Source organism: Pistacia vera, unplaced genomic scaffold, assembly GCF_008641045.1.
Source record: "Pistacia vera cultivar Batoury unplaced genomic scaffold, PisVer_v2 Contig19, whole genome shotgun sequence".
Taxonomy (NCBI): domain Eukaryota; kingdom Viridiplantae; phylum Streptophyta; class Magnoliopsida; order Sapindales; family Anacardiaceae; genus Pistacia; species Pistacia vera.
The window spans coordinates 425,909-443,005 of NW_022195990.1; the positions used below are offsets into that span (position 1 = coordinate 425,909).

Sequence of the window (17,097 nt, forward strand, 5' to 3'; positions counted from 1 at the left end):
AAAGATTCGTCGGTCTTAGAATTGAATATTTAGGTAACTAGTTTAACTAGTTTGACGGTTTATTTGAGACTCTTAGAAGATATTTGATTAAGAAAATATTAGATTATTACGAATGTTGGATTACCTTAATGATTCATGAAAATCTTTAAGAAAATATGTTTGGTTAATTGATGGGTATGTTATATTAATATATTTAGTTTGGAGGAATAAATTGGTAGGTATGTTATTTAAATTACTGAATTGTCTTCTAATTAAATATTATTTTTTAATATTGATTATTATTTGGATTATTATATATAACCACCTTACATTTAAAAACTTAGCAAAAACTATCCCATAATAAAAGTTTGAAAAATCAACAAAGCACCCCCACCAACCCAACCACTGCCGACCGTTGGAAACCACCGCAGGCCGCTGGCAATCTAACAGCGCACGGAAGGCAGGAAATGGCCTCCGTGCACCGTATGGCCATTTTCGACCAAATTTGGCACTATTTGGCCGAAAATGGCCATATCGACACACGACGACCATTTTCAGTCTTCCGTGCGTCGTTCCGGCGGTTGGCCGCGGCGGTGGTTGCCGGCAGCAGGTGGGTGGGGGTGGTGGCCTGGGTGGGCTATAATTTGCTTTTAATTTAAGGGTAATTTTGTCCAAAAAATTAATTAATTTGGGTGAAATGGTAAAAACCATATTCATGTAAATAAATTCAAAAATAAGGGCATTATAGTCCTAAAATTTTATTAATAAGGAATAGAATTGTAACAAAAAAAAGATAACTCTAATAATCTTATAATACCTAAGAAAATGGAGGTAATCAGATTACCTCCAATATTATCAATAGTAACCACTATTAGTATTTGAAGATTATCAGTATCTTATATTACTTGACAACCAAACATGGTAATCAAGTAATATAAGATGACTTAACCTTAGTAATCCCAGATAACCCCCAATCAAACACCGCCTTAGATGTATCAAAAGGTTTTAAGTTCGAATTTTCACGACTACTAATAAGAGGTAGTCACTGAATGTTTATCTGCCCATTAATTTCAGGGTCTTAAAAAAAATAGTTGAGATAAACACGTAAGCTGGTCCGAACATCCCAGATACCCAAAAGAAAAATTTAAGTTTAAAGAGTAACTATTTTAAGGGCTAAATTGATAATATAATAAAAAAAACTTGATACAACAACTAATATACTTTTATTTTGTCTTTTCTTCTATAATAAAAAGATTAACACAATATTATATATGTTAAAAAATTTTAAAATATTAAACTTTGGTTATTCGATAAGACGTCTGGGAAATAAAAATCTTGTCTTTCGTTGTGTTTTCTATTTTAGGTTTATAATAGTTATTTTTATAAACTAACTATAAAGATGTAAATGTTCCACTCTGAAACCAGTCGGTTTTTTTTTTTTTTACTTTTTTTTTAACTAAACCTTAGGGGTGTGTATGTAAAACATTGATAATTAACCATCATTAAATGATCTAATAGTAAAAAAGTAAAAAAAGATTTTATAAGTTTCTGAATTTAAGTTTTTTCAGGCATTGATAAGAATAGTCACTGAAATTTTTACTCGATCGATAATTTTAAAATCCTAAAACATTAGTTAAAATACACGTAAACTGACTCAAACACCTCTAATGATAAAAAAAAATAAAAAACCTCAATAAATATAAAATAGGCATGGTGATTTCAAATTATCTCCATGGATAGCCTTGAAAGAGAAAAAGACGGTCAGGTTTTGATCAACTATTAAGACTTATTCTCTTAAATTTACATAATCTGTTAATTATAAAATCAATGAAGCCATGGATGAAGAAACTGGGGACCCTCCCTGGGATATTGTGGCGAGGACGTCTCTTATAAATTAGATGTGACAGATTATCTTACCTACCAAATAATAAATACTCTTTTATTAAAATAAAATCGAGTAGAAATTATGAAGTTGTCGGTAGTCAGGAGAAAGTCAGTTTGATGACTCTTACCAGAAAATTTGGGCGAGGGAGAAAGTGATGGAGATGGACGTTTACGTTAAAGAAAAACAGATTCTTTTACTTTAAACTTAATCCAAAAACAATTATGATTAGATTAACCAATTCTAAATTATATGATTATGCCTTGTAATCAGTAACAATTTACTTATTTTATCATGTAAAAGTGAGATCACACAGCCGGGCATGGTCCCCGGAGTGTGAGAATTTTTTTTTTTTTTTTTTTTTTTATCACCAAATACCAGTTATACGTATATTAACTAATCATTCGAATTCTTGAAATTGTCAATCGTATAAGAACCTTAATGATTATCTTTATTAATGTCTGAGAGAAGTCAAACCCGCTAACTCATAAAATCTCATTTTATCTTTTAATCATCAAATCATCTAATATGGTTAAGTTTAAGATTTAGACTATCATAGATAAGATAATAATCATAACCAAATAAATGATCACCCATGAGTAAGATAATTAATGCTATTTAAGCTCATTAAATATAATTAAAGAAGAAATTAGTAAATAATAAACTTTGTTAATATCTAACACTGTCCGTCCGACCCACCTTTTAGCATGAAAAAATTAGAAAAACCTCCCTTTTAAGGGAAGTTTTTAAATTTCAGCGGCAAAATCTTGGACTTTTTAAAGAAGGTTTGTAATAATTCTAATAATTTAAGGTTGTTAAAATATACAAATATCTATGATGAAGTGTATTTGAAATTTATGTTAATGAAGTGCAATTGATGAAGTCTATAATGAGGAATATAAATTAATCTTTTTTCCTAGGTTTTCTATGAGTTAACGACTTTTCCAATGACACTTACTTTCCACTTTTAAATATCAATTTCTCACCCAAAGATAAGCTTTTATTGGCGGCGAACGAAGAGTAAACTCGATTCATTTTTTTGGAGGCTTTTGAAGATGAGAGATGAGTCTTTTTTGGTAAATGTGATTGGTGATCGTAATTAGTAAAATTTGACTTGGGAGAAGGTTGTGCAAACCATAATGTTCATTGCTGACGATATGTAACGTCATGGGAGTAAGATTTAGATGAGTGTTAACCGGAAAAAAATGATGATAATGTGAGATTACAACGATGTTAGAATCGGCCAAATTGGTGATCAATGAAAAGTTCATTAAATGTATTTTTTTAATGAGAAAATGTATTTTAAAGTTTTAGAGGTAAGAAAGTGTCATTAAGCCACTATCTGGATGGAATCAACATTAAACTTGCAAACCAAAAAAGTAAAATTTGTAATATGCACTTTTACACGACTGTATTATAACCGCAACCCTTTTTCCTTGACTCCCAAAACTACTTAAAATAACGTGCCTTCACAATCTATGTGCATTACACTAGAATAAACTAAATCCACCCACATCCAATAAACTCGTGCATAATAGGAATCAAAAGCTAGATATAAACTAGTATCAACGCCACTAGCAACAGCATAAGATGACAGAACCAGGATGCAGTAATCATAATACGACTTCTAACTAACCCCAAAAAATCGACTTGATGGTTAAAGAAAATTTACTTTCTTTATTGACTTCCTAAGTTCAAATTACTTTAAAACCACTTATTACATTTATAATTTACCTGAAATATTGAGCTAATAAGATGTTTAATAGACTTACAAAATTAGTTAAAGTTTGATAAATTAACTTAAAACACCTTAGTTATATTCTGACAACATGGGATAGTACAGGGAAGGTCTCACTCTCATCAATCATGCTAAAAAATGGGCACGAAGTTTAAGGCAAGCGTCCAACTGATCAGGTAGTTGCAACTACCAATCCATCAAATAATTTTTATTCATCTATATGATATGGATAGTGCAAAAACAATGAGTTTCGGATCCTAAATTTTGGTAGCTATGTGCCCCACAAAGATAATTAGTGATTACAGAAACGCCAGACAATTTTTGTCACTAGAGATACAAATCATACAGCACCCAAGCCCTATCCACTGCAATTGGCTGACAGGAACAACATAAAATACCTGTACTTGTAAATAAAGTTCATCAGCCCACAATCTTTATTTGCTCCTGTACAGGAAGGCATATCAGAGACCTTATCCATCCGGCTATTAATCAGAGTACACTATGCAATGGAAAAATATTAAAAGGCTCGACTACTGCATCTGGCCAGTTAGTGCTGCCTCCTCATCTTCAGCATCTAATTCTTGCTCTACACCTTTAACCTGTATAAGCAGAAAATTTCTGTAAGCAATAAGAAAAGCCAAGAGCTAAATTTCCATGCAATCACCCAGCAAAAGACTAGCTTGTGTCACAAATAATGGTTGGCCAAGGCAAAAGCATAGGCTAACTACTGAGATAAGGCAGATAGACATAAAAAACAAGGACATATACTTTCAACCCAAAATCCTGAGATGTAATTACATCTGCAAACAAAGAAATTGTTATGCACATAAAGTCATGTGCATGCCTCCACCAGAACACAGCATGCATGTTATGCCTACAAATTATAGGGTATGAGATGTAGAATAAGAAATCAATTGCAAGCACACATATAGGTTATTATCAATAAGTTTCTGTTTCTTGTTTCTTTCTTCTTTTTTCTTTTTTTACCCTGAAAATCCCCTGGCATCGCACTGGATTGGGACCAAAAATTCATAGATAGATGACCCCAAGAGAATTTGAACATCTTACCTCTTGGTTAAACCATGATCCATATAATTAGATCCATCCCTTTGGTCATCCACACTTTTTTTGCCAAAAGGTTTATCATAATCACTCAGTTATTTAAGAGTACAGTGAAAAAAGTTAAACCAGTGTAATTTTCTTTTTTAAACCAGAAAATGATTGACATATTCACCAAATAAAATACTTGCAGAAAAGGTGAATAGCGGTCCAATAGATTATACAATAGTAGTTCAAGATAGCTCAAAAGAATAAAAAAAAAAAAAGATAGCTAAATGTGCAAAAATCCCCAGTTCAAGGGGAATATGTGATAGGTACCTGAAACCTAAAGCCACTCTCACCAACATACTACACAAGCTAGAAGAATTGATTTTCCAAACACCAACTTTTTTAGTAAAAAATCTTGTTTGGGCTCTTTCATGAGTATAGGCCCAACCTTAAAAACTTTGCATAACACAATCGTACAGAGATAAGACTGACAAAAAATGCACAAAACTACAATACAAAACCAAGGTTATCACATGTTACCTCAGGTACATAATGCATCAGCATATTTTCTATGCCAGATTTCAATGTGACAGATGAACTCGGGCAGCCACTACATGCTCCTTGCATTTTCAATTTGACAACTCCAGTTTCACTGGGGCATATAGACAGTAAACTTCAATTAATGCCAATTAGCAAGCATGAAAAAAAACAATGCATAAAATTAATTCTCAAATGTTAAATATATTACTGTAACCAGATGAATGAAAAAAACAATGTATAAAATTAATTCTCAAATGTTAAATATATTACTGTAACCAGATGAAGGAAAACGGAAAACCTACGGATCAAATCCACAGTATTCAATGTCTCCTCCATCATCTTGCACTGCAGGCCGAATACGAGTCTCTAGCAGTTCTTTGATCATTGCAACAGTTTCTGAGTCATCCTGCAACAGCAAAGATAGCATCATAATCATTAAAGCAATACTCATTCTCAAAAGTTTTAACGATGATGATGAAGGTAAAAAAGACACTTAAATATAATCATTTTGTTAGCAAGCAGGATTCAACAACTCAAAAATGCAAACTAAAGAAGTTCGAAAATACTTCATGAATAGCAGTGTCCTTGGCTGTAGCAGTTTCTGAGTCTAGAAACAAGGGCTGCCCCGAAGAATAGAAGTCCATGATTGCAGCAAAAATTTCAGGCTTAAGGATATCCCAAGAAACATCATCTGATTTTGTTACTGTGACAAAATCTGAACCAAAGAACACTCGAGTAATACCTGTATCGAAATAAAAAAAGGTTTACCCTACTGATTATTTCATAATTCAAGTAAATAATCACCAAGGACAATGATAACAAGACAAAATATATAATTTTTTACTGATTACAAACATTTAAATAAACATGAAAAACTGAAAAGAAAAAAAAAAGTTGATAGAAAAATTAGTAGTCACTTGTCCACCTTAAACAAGTTTGGGGTTATCAATTCTTTTAACAACTAATGTGTTTTGGAATGAAAAAAAAAAAAAAATTCAAAATCTGGTTGAAACCAACGGAATCCACCAAATAAAAGTACATATTTTTTGCCTCAAGGTATCTTCATCAATGCTTCACCTGTTGGTTATATAGGTGACTCAATATAGAACAAATTTATCACATTTTTTTGCCTCAAGGTATCTTCATCAATGCATAACCTGTAGGTTATATAGGTGACTCAATATAGAAAAAATTTATCCAATCCTGGTAGCTGCAAAACGTTTCAAGAAAGAAACATAGGGCAACAAAACCCAGTAGTCTTCAACAACTACTTCCCTCGTGCTCTCAAACAAATGTATAGACAACTCTCTCTTCTACATAAAACCACTTAAGACTAGATATTAAAGTCTCTTTAATGCCTCCAAACACTCTGCTTCTGATATTGATCAAAGTCAAAAGTTCAACATCATTCTATAATTGGTTGCCTTACTATAAATTATTATAGTAAGAGAACCAAACATGTATTTTTCACAGTTTTTGGATTTAATAATAAAAAAACAGAGTTTCTGAAAATAGTTCTTATACACAGCCCCTAAATGCATAAGAATAAAGCTTTGTTTAATCCACTAAAACTGGGCTTCCTGGGTCATCTTTAAAGTCTCAAAACTCCAAGAAGGAACCTATAAAACTTCTAAGTAATAAATTCACATGGCAAACTTGGATAATTAACACTNTGCAAAACGTTTCAAGAAAGAAACATAGGGCAACAAAACCCAGTAGTCTTCAACAACTACTTCCCTCGTGCTCTCAAACAAATGTATAGACAACTCTCTCTTCTACATAAAACCACTTAAGACTAGATATTAAAGTCTCTTTAATGCCTCCAAACACTCTGCTTCTGATATTGATCAAAGTCAAAAGTTCAACATCATTACTATAATTGGTTGCCTTACTATAAATTATTATAGTAAGAGAACCAAACATGTATTTTTCACAGTTTTTGGATTTAATAATAAAAAAACAGAGTTTCTGAAAATAGTTCTTATACACAGCCCCTAAATGCATAAGAATAAAGCTTTGTTTAATCCACTAAGACTGGGCTTCCTAGGTCATCTTTAAAGTCTCAAAACTCCAAGAAGGAACCTATAAAACTTCTAATTAATAAATTCACATGGCAAACTTGGATAATTAACACTGGACCATGTCTTCACATAGCAACCGACAAATTAATCATTTATGCCACTATCAAGCACTCTTACAATTCACATTTATCTATTATTTTGTTCTACTTATGCATATCAGAGTTTGCACATCTATTTGTATTCTAATCTAAACCTCAAATGCAAATATAAATTCTAAAGAGAGAAGACAAGCAAGGCATTAATCTTAACACTAACAGAAACAAGGTATCCACTACAAGGCTTTGGGGAAAACATGTGGACCTTCATCAAACAGTTCAAAAAAGAAGAGACATGAATGCCAATTTTTTTTTTTTTTTAAATAAAAAGATAAGCAAAATTCAAGTCACTAACATGAGCAGCCGAGCGTCGTTCAAGCTTACCATCAATTCCATAAAGTGCTTTTGCCAATGGAGAATTCATAGCTGCACGCGCATTTGGGAAATCTGCACTTCCAACCTCCATAACAGGCTTCCCTGGATAGAACATGAGAGATGAAGGATTCGGTGTCGACTGCGTTTGTATAAACATCGTCCTTCTCTGCCCTGTGCAATAGCACCATCAAATTAATGGCTATTTCAAACTTCTACATTTCCCATATCTTATCAGCGACGTGTTTCACTTCCAATTTAAATTTAATACATAATAGCAAGAAACCATTCTACATTCTTTAAATAATAACAAATTCAGAATACAAGGAGCTCCACATTTCGGAAACTGTTTTGAAAAATTAGAATATAGTTTGAAGTATGAACACAATCTCAAGAAAAGAGCTTTCTATTGTTCCTAGAAATCATATCCGCTTTTAAGAATGTATTGATGAATTGGTACTAGCTAAACAAATTCTATTAAGTTCTTCTGTATCCCTTTAAAATTAAACTAAAAAAAGAAAAAAAAAACTTTTTTTAATTAAATGTCATATAAATTTTAAATAAATTAACAAAAATCCTACCGCAAGCATCAGAACGAAAACCAAATCAAACCAAAAGCGAGCAGAAATACAGCATGAAAACATAAGGCCGCGTTTGGCAACATGTAAATGNATTAGAATATAGTTTGAAGTATGAACACAATCTCAAGAAAAGAGCTTTCTATTGTTCCTAGAAATCATATCCGCTTTTAAGAATGTATTGATGAATTGGTACTAGCTAAACAAATTCTATTAAGTTCTTCTGTATCCCTTTAAAATTAAACTAAAAAAAGAAAAAAAAAACTATTTTTAATTAAATGTCATATAAATTTTAAATAAATTAACAAAAATCCTACCGCAAGCATCAGAACGAAAACCAAATCAAACCAAAAGCGAGCAGAAATACAGCATGAAAACATAAGGCCGCGTTTGGCAACATGTAAATGATGAATAACAAAAGCAAACAGCCCAAATAAATTACCTCGAAAAAGGTTCCATTTTCCGGATGGAAAAGACGAAACAGGGAAAGTCTTCAGAAGCGTAAAATTTTGAGAAGTGATTGAATTTGATAAATACGACATCGTTTTGGAAGAAGAAAAGATAAAACAGCCATTTTTCGCTTCGCCGAAACCTAATCGTCGCTGTTGACACGAAAGAGACAGACCTCGCTTCAATACTCTTGCCAATCCCCTCATCACCGCTTCAACCACAACACTTCTCTCCGTCAAAGTGTTTTTTTTTTTTTTTTTTAATAATTTATTTTTCTCTGCGTTATAATGGCGGTTTTGCGATTCTTGGAGGTGGATTATAGAGGTTGTTACACGAATTCGGGTACAGGAAAAGCCGACCCGATATAGACATAAAAGCCCAATTCAAACCACGCCCATCAATCTTAAGAGCTGGATCTAGATCCAGGCCCAGCCCAGCCCAACGGACAGACCCACCCGCTTCCTTGCACCATTGTCAAACTCAAACCCTATCTGCCTTTTTGTCTTTCTGAATGTAGATAGAGATATCATCTCGTCAAATATTACAAACACTTTCTCTCTCCTCTCCTCCCTCTCTCTCTAACGCCTCCTCATGATATTCTTCTTCCACACGAAACGTCGTCGTATGTTCCTTCCTCCTCTGCCACTTCCTCTTTCCCTTCCTCATCATCTCTCCCTACACTCGTTCCTTTAATGATCGATTTCTTCTTCAGCTTCAAAACCCTAGAATCTCTCTCCCCTCTCGCCCTCTCTCTCTAATTCTCAATTCATGGAGGGCTCTGTGTCCGATGATCTCGGAGCACCGGAATCATGGGAGGTCGCCGATTTGGACGCCACCATGACCCGATTGGGCCTCTCCTCTTCCTCTTCGATCCTCGATTCGAACTCCCGCCGTCAGCTCACTGAGTCCGGTTCGAATTCGAATTCCTTGGCGTCTTCTTCGTCACTTGATAAAGTCTCCGACGACGTTCTTAATCAAGTTGATCAGTTCCTTCGCGAAGCCCTGCAAAACCCTCGCGAACGCCTTTCCAGTAAGTTGCTTTTAATGAGCTTCGTTTTTTGACTTTGTGAATAGATTTAGGGATTATATCCAATTGTAGCTTATTATGCTAACTTGTGATTTTCGCTTATTTGGGGTTTTAATTGATGGGTATGTTATTTGGCTAGTTGAATTGCGATGATGGTGACATCTACCATTTTTTAAAATGATAGTTGTGTGCCTCCATTCCTTATTTATTTGTTTGATAATAGATATTACGAATATGGTGTTTTGTGCTGCAAATATTGCATTGTTATTAGAACTCGATGACGGTACTCTGCATTTTGCTTTAATTGAGGTTACGCTGCCTTGGAGTGGGGATAATTTGTTGGTTTGAGTGTATTTTTGTTTTGTCTGTTCTCGGTACAGGAGGGTTTTGTATGAGCAATGTTATAATCTTCATTGTGTAAGGTGGGTGCTATGTTTGATGGGATGTGCATTAACTTTGGGGTGGTAATTGCTGTCTGCTTTATGTGTTGTTAGCTTTGTTATTAGATGATTGTGAGACGTGTGAGAATGGGTTGAGAAGAATAAACTTGGAATAAGAATTTGGCATGAAAGTGGGTAGGCTTAATCTTTTGATTGAAAGTACGATGATAGATGGTTGATGGGATGAAAGCAATAACGGTATGGAGGAAATATTAATGATGTACAAGCAAGACAACTTAAGCATACTATGTTTCAATGAAGTGTTTCTAGAGATGGAATTTAACGTTGGTTTCGTGGCAATTTATTAAAACAGGAAAAAATGGTTTTTTGGAAAGTCTAATTGGATAGGACCATTTTATGAAAGATGGCGAGGGAATGATAGATATTAATAGTGGGGAATATATACTGTTACATTGTATAAGTAAATTGGATTAAGCATAGCATCCAAAATTTGGATAAAGAAAGTGAGGATAATTAAGGCTTATGATTTTCTTCTTGATCATTGTACATGATTGAGAGAATAAAATATAGAAATAGAAGCACTAAATTTGAAAAAAATATATATATAATCCTGGAATGGGCTAGGAAGTAAATTTTAAGGAAGGTGTTATATTTTTTTTTAAAACCGGTCTTAATTTAATTATAGGATCATGTGGAGAGTTTGTCTGTGCTATAAGTATCAAAGGTAAAAGACAGTTAGAAAGAAAACTAGACAATTTATGCTATGGGCTCAGATGCCATGAATTTTCCTTTCCCCCTTAACCACACAACTCACCCCATGGAGTTTCCCTGTGAATCTATTGATTCTGAATCGTAGGATCAGTTGATATGATAGATGATATATTATTTTTTCGTAAGGTGATTAAAGTTTTGTTAAGCATAATCTACTGACTACAATGGCATATGGAGCTGGGATGCAGTCAATAAAGTTCATAAGCCTACTATGTGTTATGATTGTAAGGCATATTTTAACTGCCTGCTTGTTATAGAAATTATTACATGTTTGTGAGCTTGAATATCATGTTCATTTATGCTTTTGATGGATGAGCAAGAATTTGTTCATGTCATTCATTTATGTTGTGTTCATTAGTATAATAGTATAGATTCCTCTGTTTATAATAAAGATTTTAATCTCTTTTGTTCAGTTCTGCGGATGGAGCAAGATGTTGAAAAGTTCATTCGCGATCCTGCTCAACAGCAATTAGAGTTTCAGCAGCTGCCTACTTCGTATTTACGCTTGGCTGCTCACCGGGTGGCACAACATTACTCATTGCAGTCAATGGTTTTGTTAGACAATAATTTACCTGATGGTTCTGGTTCCAGAATCATTGTCCGAAAGACTTCTGAGTGTAGGCTTCCAGTGATTCGCTTGGCAGACATCCCTGTAAATTTACCATCAGATGAAAGTGGTGGGGCTGTTAAGGTTGCAATTAAACAAAGGCCACTAAAGAAATCACAGACTGGCGGCAACTCAAATTCAAATTCGTTAAAGTCCAATAGTTCAAAAAGTGTGGAGGAAAGAAAAGAAGAATATAATAGGGCCCGTGCACGGATATTTAACTCTAATAATTTCAGTGGTGGTGATAGTAGAAAACCTGAGAATGAAACAAAGTTGCCTGATGGTCCCTTGGGAATGTCTAAGATGGAAGAAAAATCTGTTTCTGGAGCTTCTGATATAAGTTCTGGTAGAGGTTCGGTTGATTCTTCTATTGGTAGAGGTTCGGTTGATTCTTCTACTGGTAGAGGTTCGGTTGATTCTTCTGCTGGTAGAGGTTCGGTTGATTCTTCTACTGGTAGAGGTTTGGTTGATTCTTCTACTGGTAGAGGTTCGGTTGATTCTTCTACTGGTAGAGGTTTGGTTGACTCTTCTACTGGTAGAGGTTTGGTTGACTCTTCTACTGGTAGAGGTTTGGTTGATTCTTCTACAAGTAGCAGTAGACCAGCTAGAAGTAGGACAGAGAAAGAGCCAGTTGGTAGGTATAAACCAAATAATAATAGGGTGGCTATCTTTCGGGATCGTGAAATTGACCGCAAGGACCCTGATTATGACAGAAGCTATGACAGGTATTTTGTTTATTTTATTTTTAATTTTATAATGTTTTTGGTTGTATTTTGGGCTTTGAACAGTTTGCAAACACTTATCAAGGTTATTCAGGATTGTTGAAATTTCTGTTTTGTTCCTGAAGAGAACAATGAAAGGATAGTGTATGCCATGTTCTTTTCTCATCTGTTTTCTCCTTCAAATTGGTATGTGTTTAGTTATTGATCAATACAATCGACAAGGGCATTTGCTTGACTGTCCAAGTGACAATGATCTCTCAAACTATTTTTGCTGTGAATGTTTAGGAGTGATGCTACAGTTATAAAGTTGGGATCTCAATTGTTGTGGTTGCTGACATGACAACACCATATTAAGTGTAGGATTTATGTGAAGTGATGTTTTTCCTATATTTAATATGGTGTTAGCACATCAACAGCTACGTTAATTTGAGATTCAAAGTTGGTATCGCAACTTGGTATACTTACTGATGGTGTTATGGTATGATATTGTTGCCCTCTGGTCATTCTCTCTCTTTTTTTCTCATTCATTTCTTTTTTTGCTTTTTGTGAACTGTATATGTAGCTTTGTAATGATATATTATGTTTCAGAATTCAGGACTAGCCTCCCAGTTTGCAGTTGATTTGCAATTTGCAACTGTCCACCCAGAAGCATTACATAGTCATTTTTGCCTTGAAAAATACTGTCTTATCAATCAGTCTATAATCTTCTGACTACAAAAGAATTTAAGTCCTTTTTTTTCTGGACTTATATCTATATCTAACTGTTTGCTCATCTTTCAGCCTGTTGGTCTTTGATTGTTCATTGGTTTTTGAGATAATTTTGTAATTTTGTAATTGAGCGACAACTATGAAAGCTAAAGACTTTTAGCTATGATTTGAACACAGATTACAGTAAAAGGGGCTAGGTTATTGTTTACATTGTGTGACAATGGTTTGATTAATTTGTTACTCTGTCAAAGTTGCGAAAAGAAGAGAGGACATAATAGTGCTTGATGGAAAATCTTAAGCATCATGGATGTTTGTGAATTTTAAAATTATATTGCTGGAGTTTGTGTCTCAACTGTTCTATTGAGTATTGTTTTGAAAACTGTGCTTTTTGGTTGGATTAGTCGAATCATACATATTACATATCATCTGTTTTTCTTAATTGTTCAGGTATATGCAAAGATTTGATCCTGGGTTTGGGTTCAATAGTGCACCATATTCCATACAGCCTATGTACGCCCCTGCTTTGAACTATAACACTGAGTTTCCTCAGCTTGGATCTGCCCATAGGCCTCAGATTTCTACTGAGCACCAACCTCGTCCACTTCCTCAACATCTTCCTGGGCCATGGGCTGCAGCTTCAACACCTGCAGGACTTAGGTATGGTCATCCAGAAACAATGATGGCACCATTTAGTCCAAATCATGTTGGTGCACACTCTGCATCTGCCATATATATGCATTCTTCACAGTATCCTTGTCAACGCCCTGGAATGCCTTTCATCCATCCTCATGAACATCTTCATCAACCTTTTTCACAGGTATGACAATTTCAGTAGCTTTCTTTTTCTTGAAAAATGGCAAATATTGGATTCTTTATAGGGACTGAACATCTTTGTTCTCACATTTTGATAAGAAACAATGAAATTTAATATATGCAAAGAATGACTTACATGGAAATGAACAAGCTGTCCACACTATAACTGGGGTATGTAGATGTCAAAAAGCGCTGTAGATTGCTAGTCTGGGAAAGGATCTCATCAAATATTCAAGCCCTACTAAAACCTAGTAGTTACAGAACTTTTCTGTACTTCAAATCAGATAGGAGCTCAAATTTTAATTTTATCCCACTATAGCAAAACCTCTTTCCAATGTAGAGTTCAAAAGATTGTTCAATTTCTTTCCAAATAATCAATTAATAGCTCATCACTTTGCAATCCCACAACATGCAGGTTTCTTTTCTCTATCCAGAGCCATACTATAATATATTCAGTGTTGTAGAGCAGTTGAATAGGGAAGCCAACCAAGAAATTTATTGAAATAAAAAACAATGTGAATCAAAGAAAGAAAAAACAAGGGGCTGAAAAAGGAATAAGATGATGATATATGCTCTAATCTCGCAATTTGCCACGGATGCACCTTTGAGGGTTTGAGAGCATCATTGATGTTGTTGGTATATATATTTGGTTGTGCAATGGTCCAACCAAGAATTTCACTTTACAAGGACCTCTGGCTTCTTCAATATTTTATTTGATGATTCAAAGAAAAGAGCATTGGACTCATCAATTACTACCTCTTTGACAAGCTGTCTGTGATCTATGCATGTACTAGCATGGTGCTAGAATTCTAGCCTGCACTGTAGAGTAGAATTTGGTCGGTAGTAAATGTTGATTGTGTAGTCGATGAACTACTACCACATAGTTGTGATTGCAAAAGAATGCAGCATATATATGATCCTTCCTTTGAATATATCTTTTTCTTCTGCTAATAAATAAATTCTTTCATTTGCTGTCTTGAAACTAAACTGATCCTTCCGTTGAATATTTTTTCAGATCTTGAATCCATAATTAACTGTCATTGTGCTTATGCAGTCTCAACAGCAACCTGATGCAACTTTTGGATTAGCCCGGCCCCGATGAGGGGCTTGGGCCATGCCTGCGCCCTGCCAACTGGTACTCGAGCTTGAATTATGATGGGCTGACACTGGAATAGGATATCCAAGTTGGCAGGAGTGCAGGCATAGAGAGCCGAGGTGGACTGGGGTGGAAATGTTTTTTAATGGACTGCCACTGATCCATTCTGCCATTCTCGGTTTCTCACATGGAGGTCGCATCCGTACTGAAGGATGACAAAGCTCCATGGCTTGAAAGATCCATTATTTTGGATGATTAGTGAGCTCTATTATCTGCACCAATGATGGTGAATGGAGCTAAGATCAGTACTGTGGTAGCTTGTAACATGTGCACTGAATTGAAATGAAGGTATGCCGACCATTTCATTCTCCCTCTTTTTTTATAGGTCCTCTTGTCTTGTCGATGAAACCTTTCTTTTTCAATTTTCATATAAAATAAATGAATATGCTGTTTTTGTCCCACTGCAGCATTACGAGCAGCGAAAAAGAGAATATGGTTTAAGGATTTTTGTGTGGGAGCTGGAAGTTGTATTTGGGTTGTAGGAAGTTTGATTTGGTGCCATATTCGGATGGAGAGTTGCTCACTCAATAATGCTTCGGTAGACCATTTCATTGATATAATGAAATCACATCATGTACCATATGAACAATGTTTGATTTAGTCTGTAATTGGACCTTTCGATTAATCTCTATAATTTTGTATAAACAATTTCATTCATCATCTTGTAGATCTTTGAAGCAATGTTTTAAAACCCAACTCGGGCCTAAACCCAGCAAAGAAGTCGGGTCCTAAGTTGATTGGTTTCACCGGTGGGTCAAAGTGGTGATGTGTCACATAAAAAATATTTCGAGATTTTTGAATCACGTTAGCATAGTCACTGGTTTCACTAGCTATTATCTCATCCAAAATCACCTTGTCGCAACCACTAGAACCCTCAACCTCTCCTCTTCAAAACTATACTCTTTATCCTCTCTTATCACTCGTCGATCGTGGGTGATGAAAAACGTGTTTTTTCGGTTGTCTTTTGTCTGATTTAGGTTGTGTTGTGCGACGAAAACTCAAATCACCAACACCACCATTAGACTCATCGGCTATTCACTTACAAAACCGTCAAAGTTTCAAAACCATTACATCTACCAATTGCTAGCAATGGAAAAAGAGGTTTTCCAGTAGTCATTTGCTAGATTAAGGTCGTTTTGAGCAACGAAAACTCCAATTACCATGATACCATCACCATTAGACTCATCGGCAACTCCCCTACAAATCCTCCAAGACTTCCAAGCCATTCTACCCACCAATTGTTGGCAATCAGAAGTTAGGGTTTCGTCGTTTCTTGGCGAAATTCCAACGAATCTGACAACTAAAACTTAATCAAACACCATCTCTCGATTCAACATGATCCAACCTTCAAAACCCCCTAACCTAGTTTCATGTTTGCTCACCGAAAGTAGTCGTTTTTTGTAATTTTATTCTTCAAAAAACGATTGGACCGACGGGTTCCTACGGTACCCCTAGCCCAACCCCAAGTGAATGTGGATCAAATAGACCCCTTAGTTTTTTGACTCTGTCGACCCAACTCACCGATCGGGTCTTGGTCGAAGGGGTCCAACCGACCAGGTTGAGTTGAGTTTTAAAACAATGCTTTGGAGTGTGTGTAATTAGACCTTTGGATTCTTTGACTTTAAGCCAGACGTCTGGATTTTGGTGAAATTATACCATTTAAATTTGGGTAAAAATAGTTTGAGATAAAGGTTGGATAATATTATATATGGGTTACACTACTAAATTTTGCTAAATATAAAAACGAAATATTTTCATTTATAACTATCTTTAATAATATTAATTTCCTTAATGTCAAGATTTTGTTTATATGACAGATTTACTCATAAAATCACACGACTTAATTTAATTTTTCTCAATGAAAATAATAATGACAAAAATAGTTTGACTATACTAGACTACTAAGTTTAGTATTATTCAATATGATCTAATATGTTTTATTGTTTTAATTAGATCATTCAATTAAATATTAAACTATTAAATGTAGCATAATCTATGTTATATATTAAGAATATATCATTTATTGTTTTATTGAAGGTATAATTGGTAAGACATTAAATTCTTCTTTTAAATAAATTCAGAATATTTTGCAAAAGTGTAATTATTGGGTTGGTCATATATGTATAAATCCCAAGATTGTTTTTATTTAACTAAATCGTTAGATAAAATAATTTTATTAATATTCTATAT

General features: G+C 34.5%; 2 protein-coding genes across 3 annotated transcripts; one reads left to right on the top strand and one right to left on the bottom strand.

The window, feature by feature from the left end:
• Positions 1–3,792: 3,792 nt before the first annotated feature.
• LOC116127203 (nifU-like protein 4, mitochondrial) lies at positions 3,793–8,996 on the bottom strand. Its single transcript, XM_031412853.1, has 6 exons — positions 8,695–8,996; positions 7,687–7,848; positions 5,753–5,928; positions 5,489–5,592; positions 5,187–5,298; positions 3,793–4,198 (listed from the first exon to the last, which is right to left on the bottom strand). The coding sequence occupies exons 1-6, from the start codon at positions 8,906–8,908 to the stop codon at positions 4,130–4,132; spliced, it is 837 nt and encodes a 278-aa protein (XP_031268713.1). The 5' UTR covers positions 8,909–8,996; the 3' UTR covers positions 3,793–4,129.
• Positions 8,997–9,211: 215 nt separating this feature from the next.
• Positions 9,212–15,414, top strand: LOC116127199 (cAMP-regulated phosphoprotein 21-like). Of its 2 annotated transcripts, XM_031412849.1 has the most exons (6): positions 9,213–9,732; positions 11,315–11,860; positions 11,942–12,233; positions 13,386–13,755; positions 14,806–15,195; positions 15,315–15,414. In XM_031412849.1, the coding sequence occupies exons 1-5, from the start codon at positions 9,471–9,473 to the stop codon at positions 14,851–14,853; spliced, it is 1,518 nt and encodes a 505-aa protein (XP_031268709.1). In that variant the 5' UTR covers positions 9,213–9,470; the 3' UTR covers positions 14,854–15,195; positions 15,315–15,414. The 2 variants fall into 2 exon arrangements, with proteins under 2 accessions (XP_031268708.1, XP_031268709.1); XM_031412848.1 differs by having other exon boundaries at positions 9,212–9,732; positions 11,315–12,233.
• The last annotated feature ends 1,683 nt before the right edge of the window (positions 15,415–17,097 follow it).

Excerpts from the sequence above, each read along its gene's own strand:
- LOC116127203 (XM_031412853.1), bottom strand. The coding sequence starts at position 8,908 with ATGAGGGGATTGGCAAGAGTATTGAAGCGAGGTCTGTCTCTTTCGTGT. Across the intron at positions 5,929-7,686 it reads AGCACTTTATGGAATTGATG|GTATTACTCGAGTGTTCTTT; the intron begins GTAAGCTTGAAC and ends ATTTCGATACAG. Across the intron at positions 5,593-5,752 it reads AGGACACTGCTATTCATGAA|GATGACTCAGAAACTGTTGC; the intron begins GTATTTTCGAAC and ends TTGCTGTTGCAG.
- LOC116127199 (XM_031412848.1), top strand. The coding sequence starts at position 9,471 with ATGGAGGGCTCTGTGTCCGATGATCTCGGAGCACCGGAATCATGGGAG. Across the intron at positions 9,733-11,314 it reads CCCTCGCGAACGCCTTTCCA|TTCTGCGGATGGAGCAAGAT; the intron begins GTAAGTTGCTTT and ends TCTTTTGTTCAG. Across the intron at positions 13,756-14,805 it reads TTCATCAACCTTTTTCACAG|TCTCAACAGCAACCTGATGC; the intron begins GTATGACAATTT and ends GTGCTTATGCAG.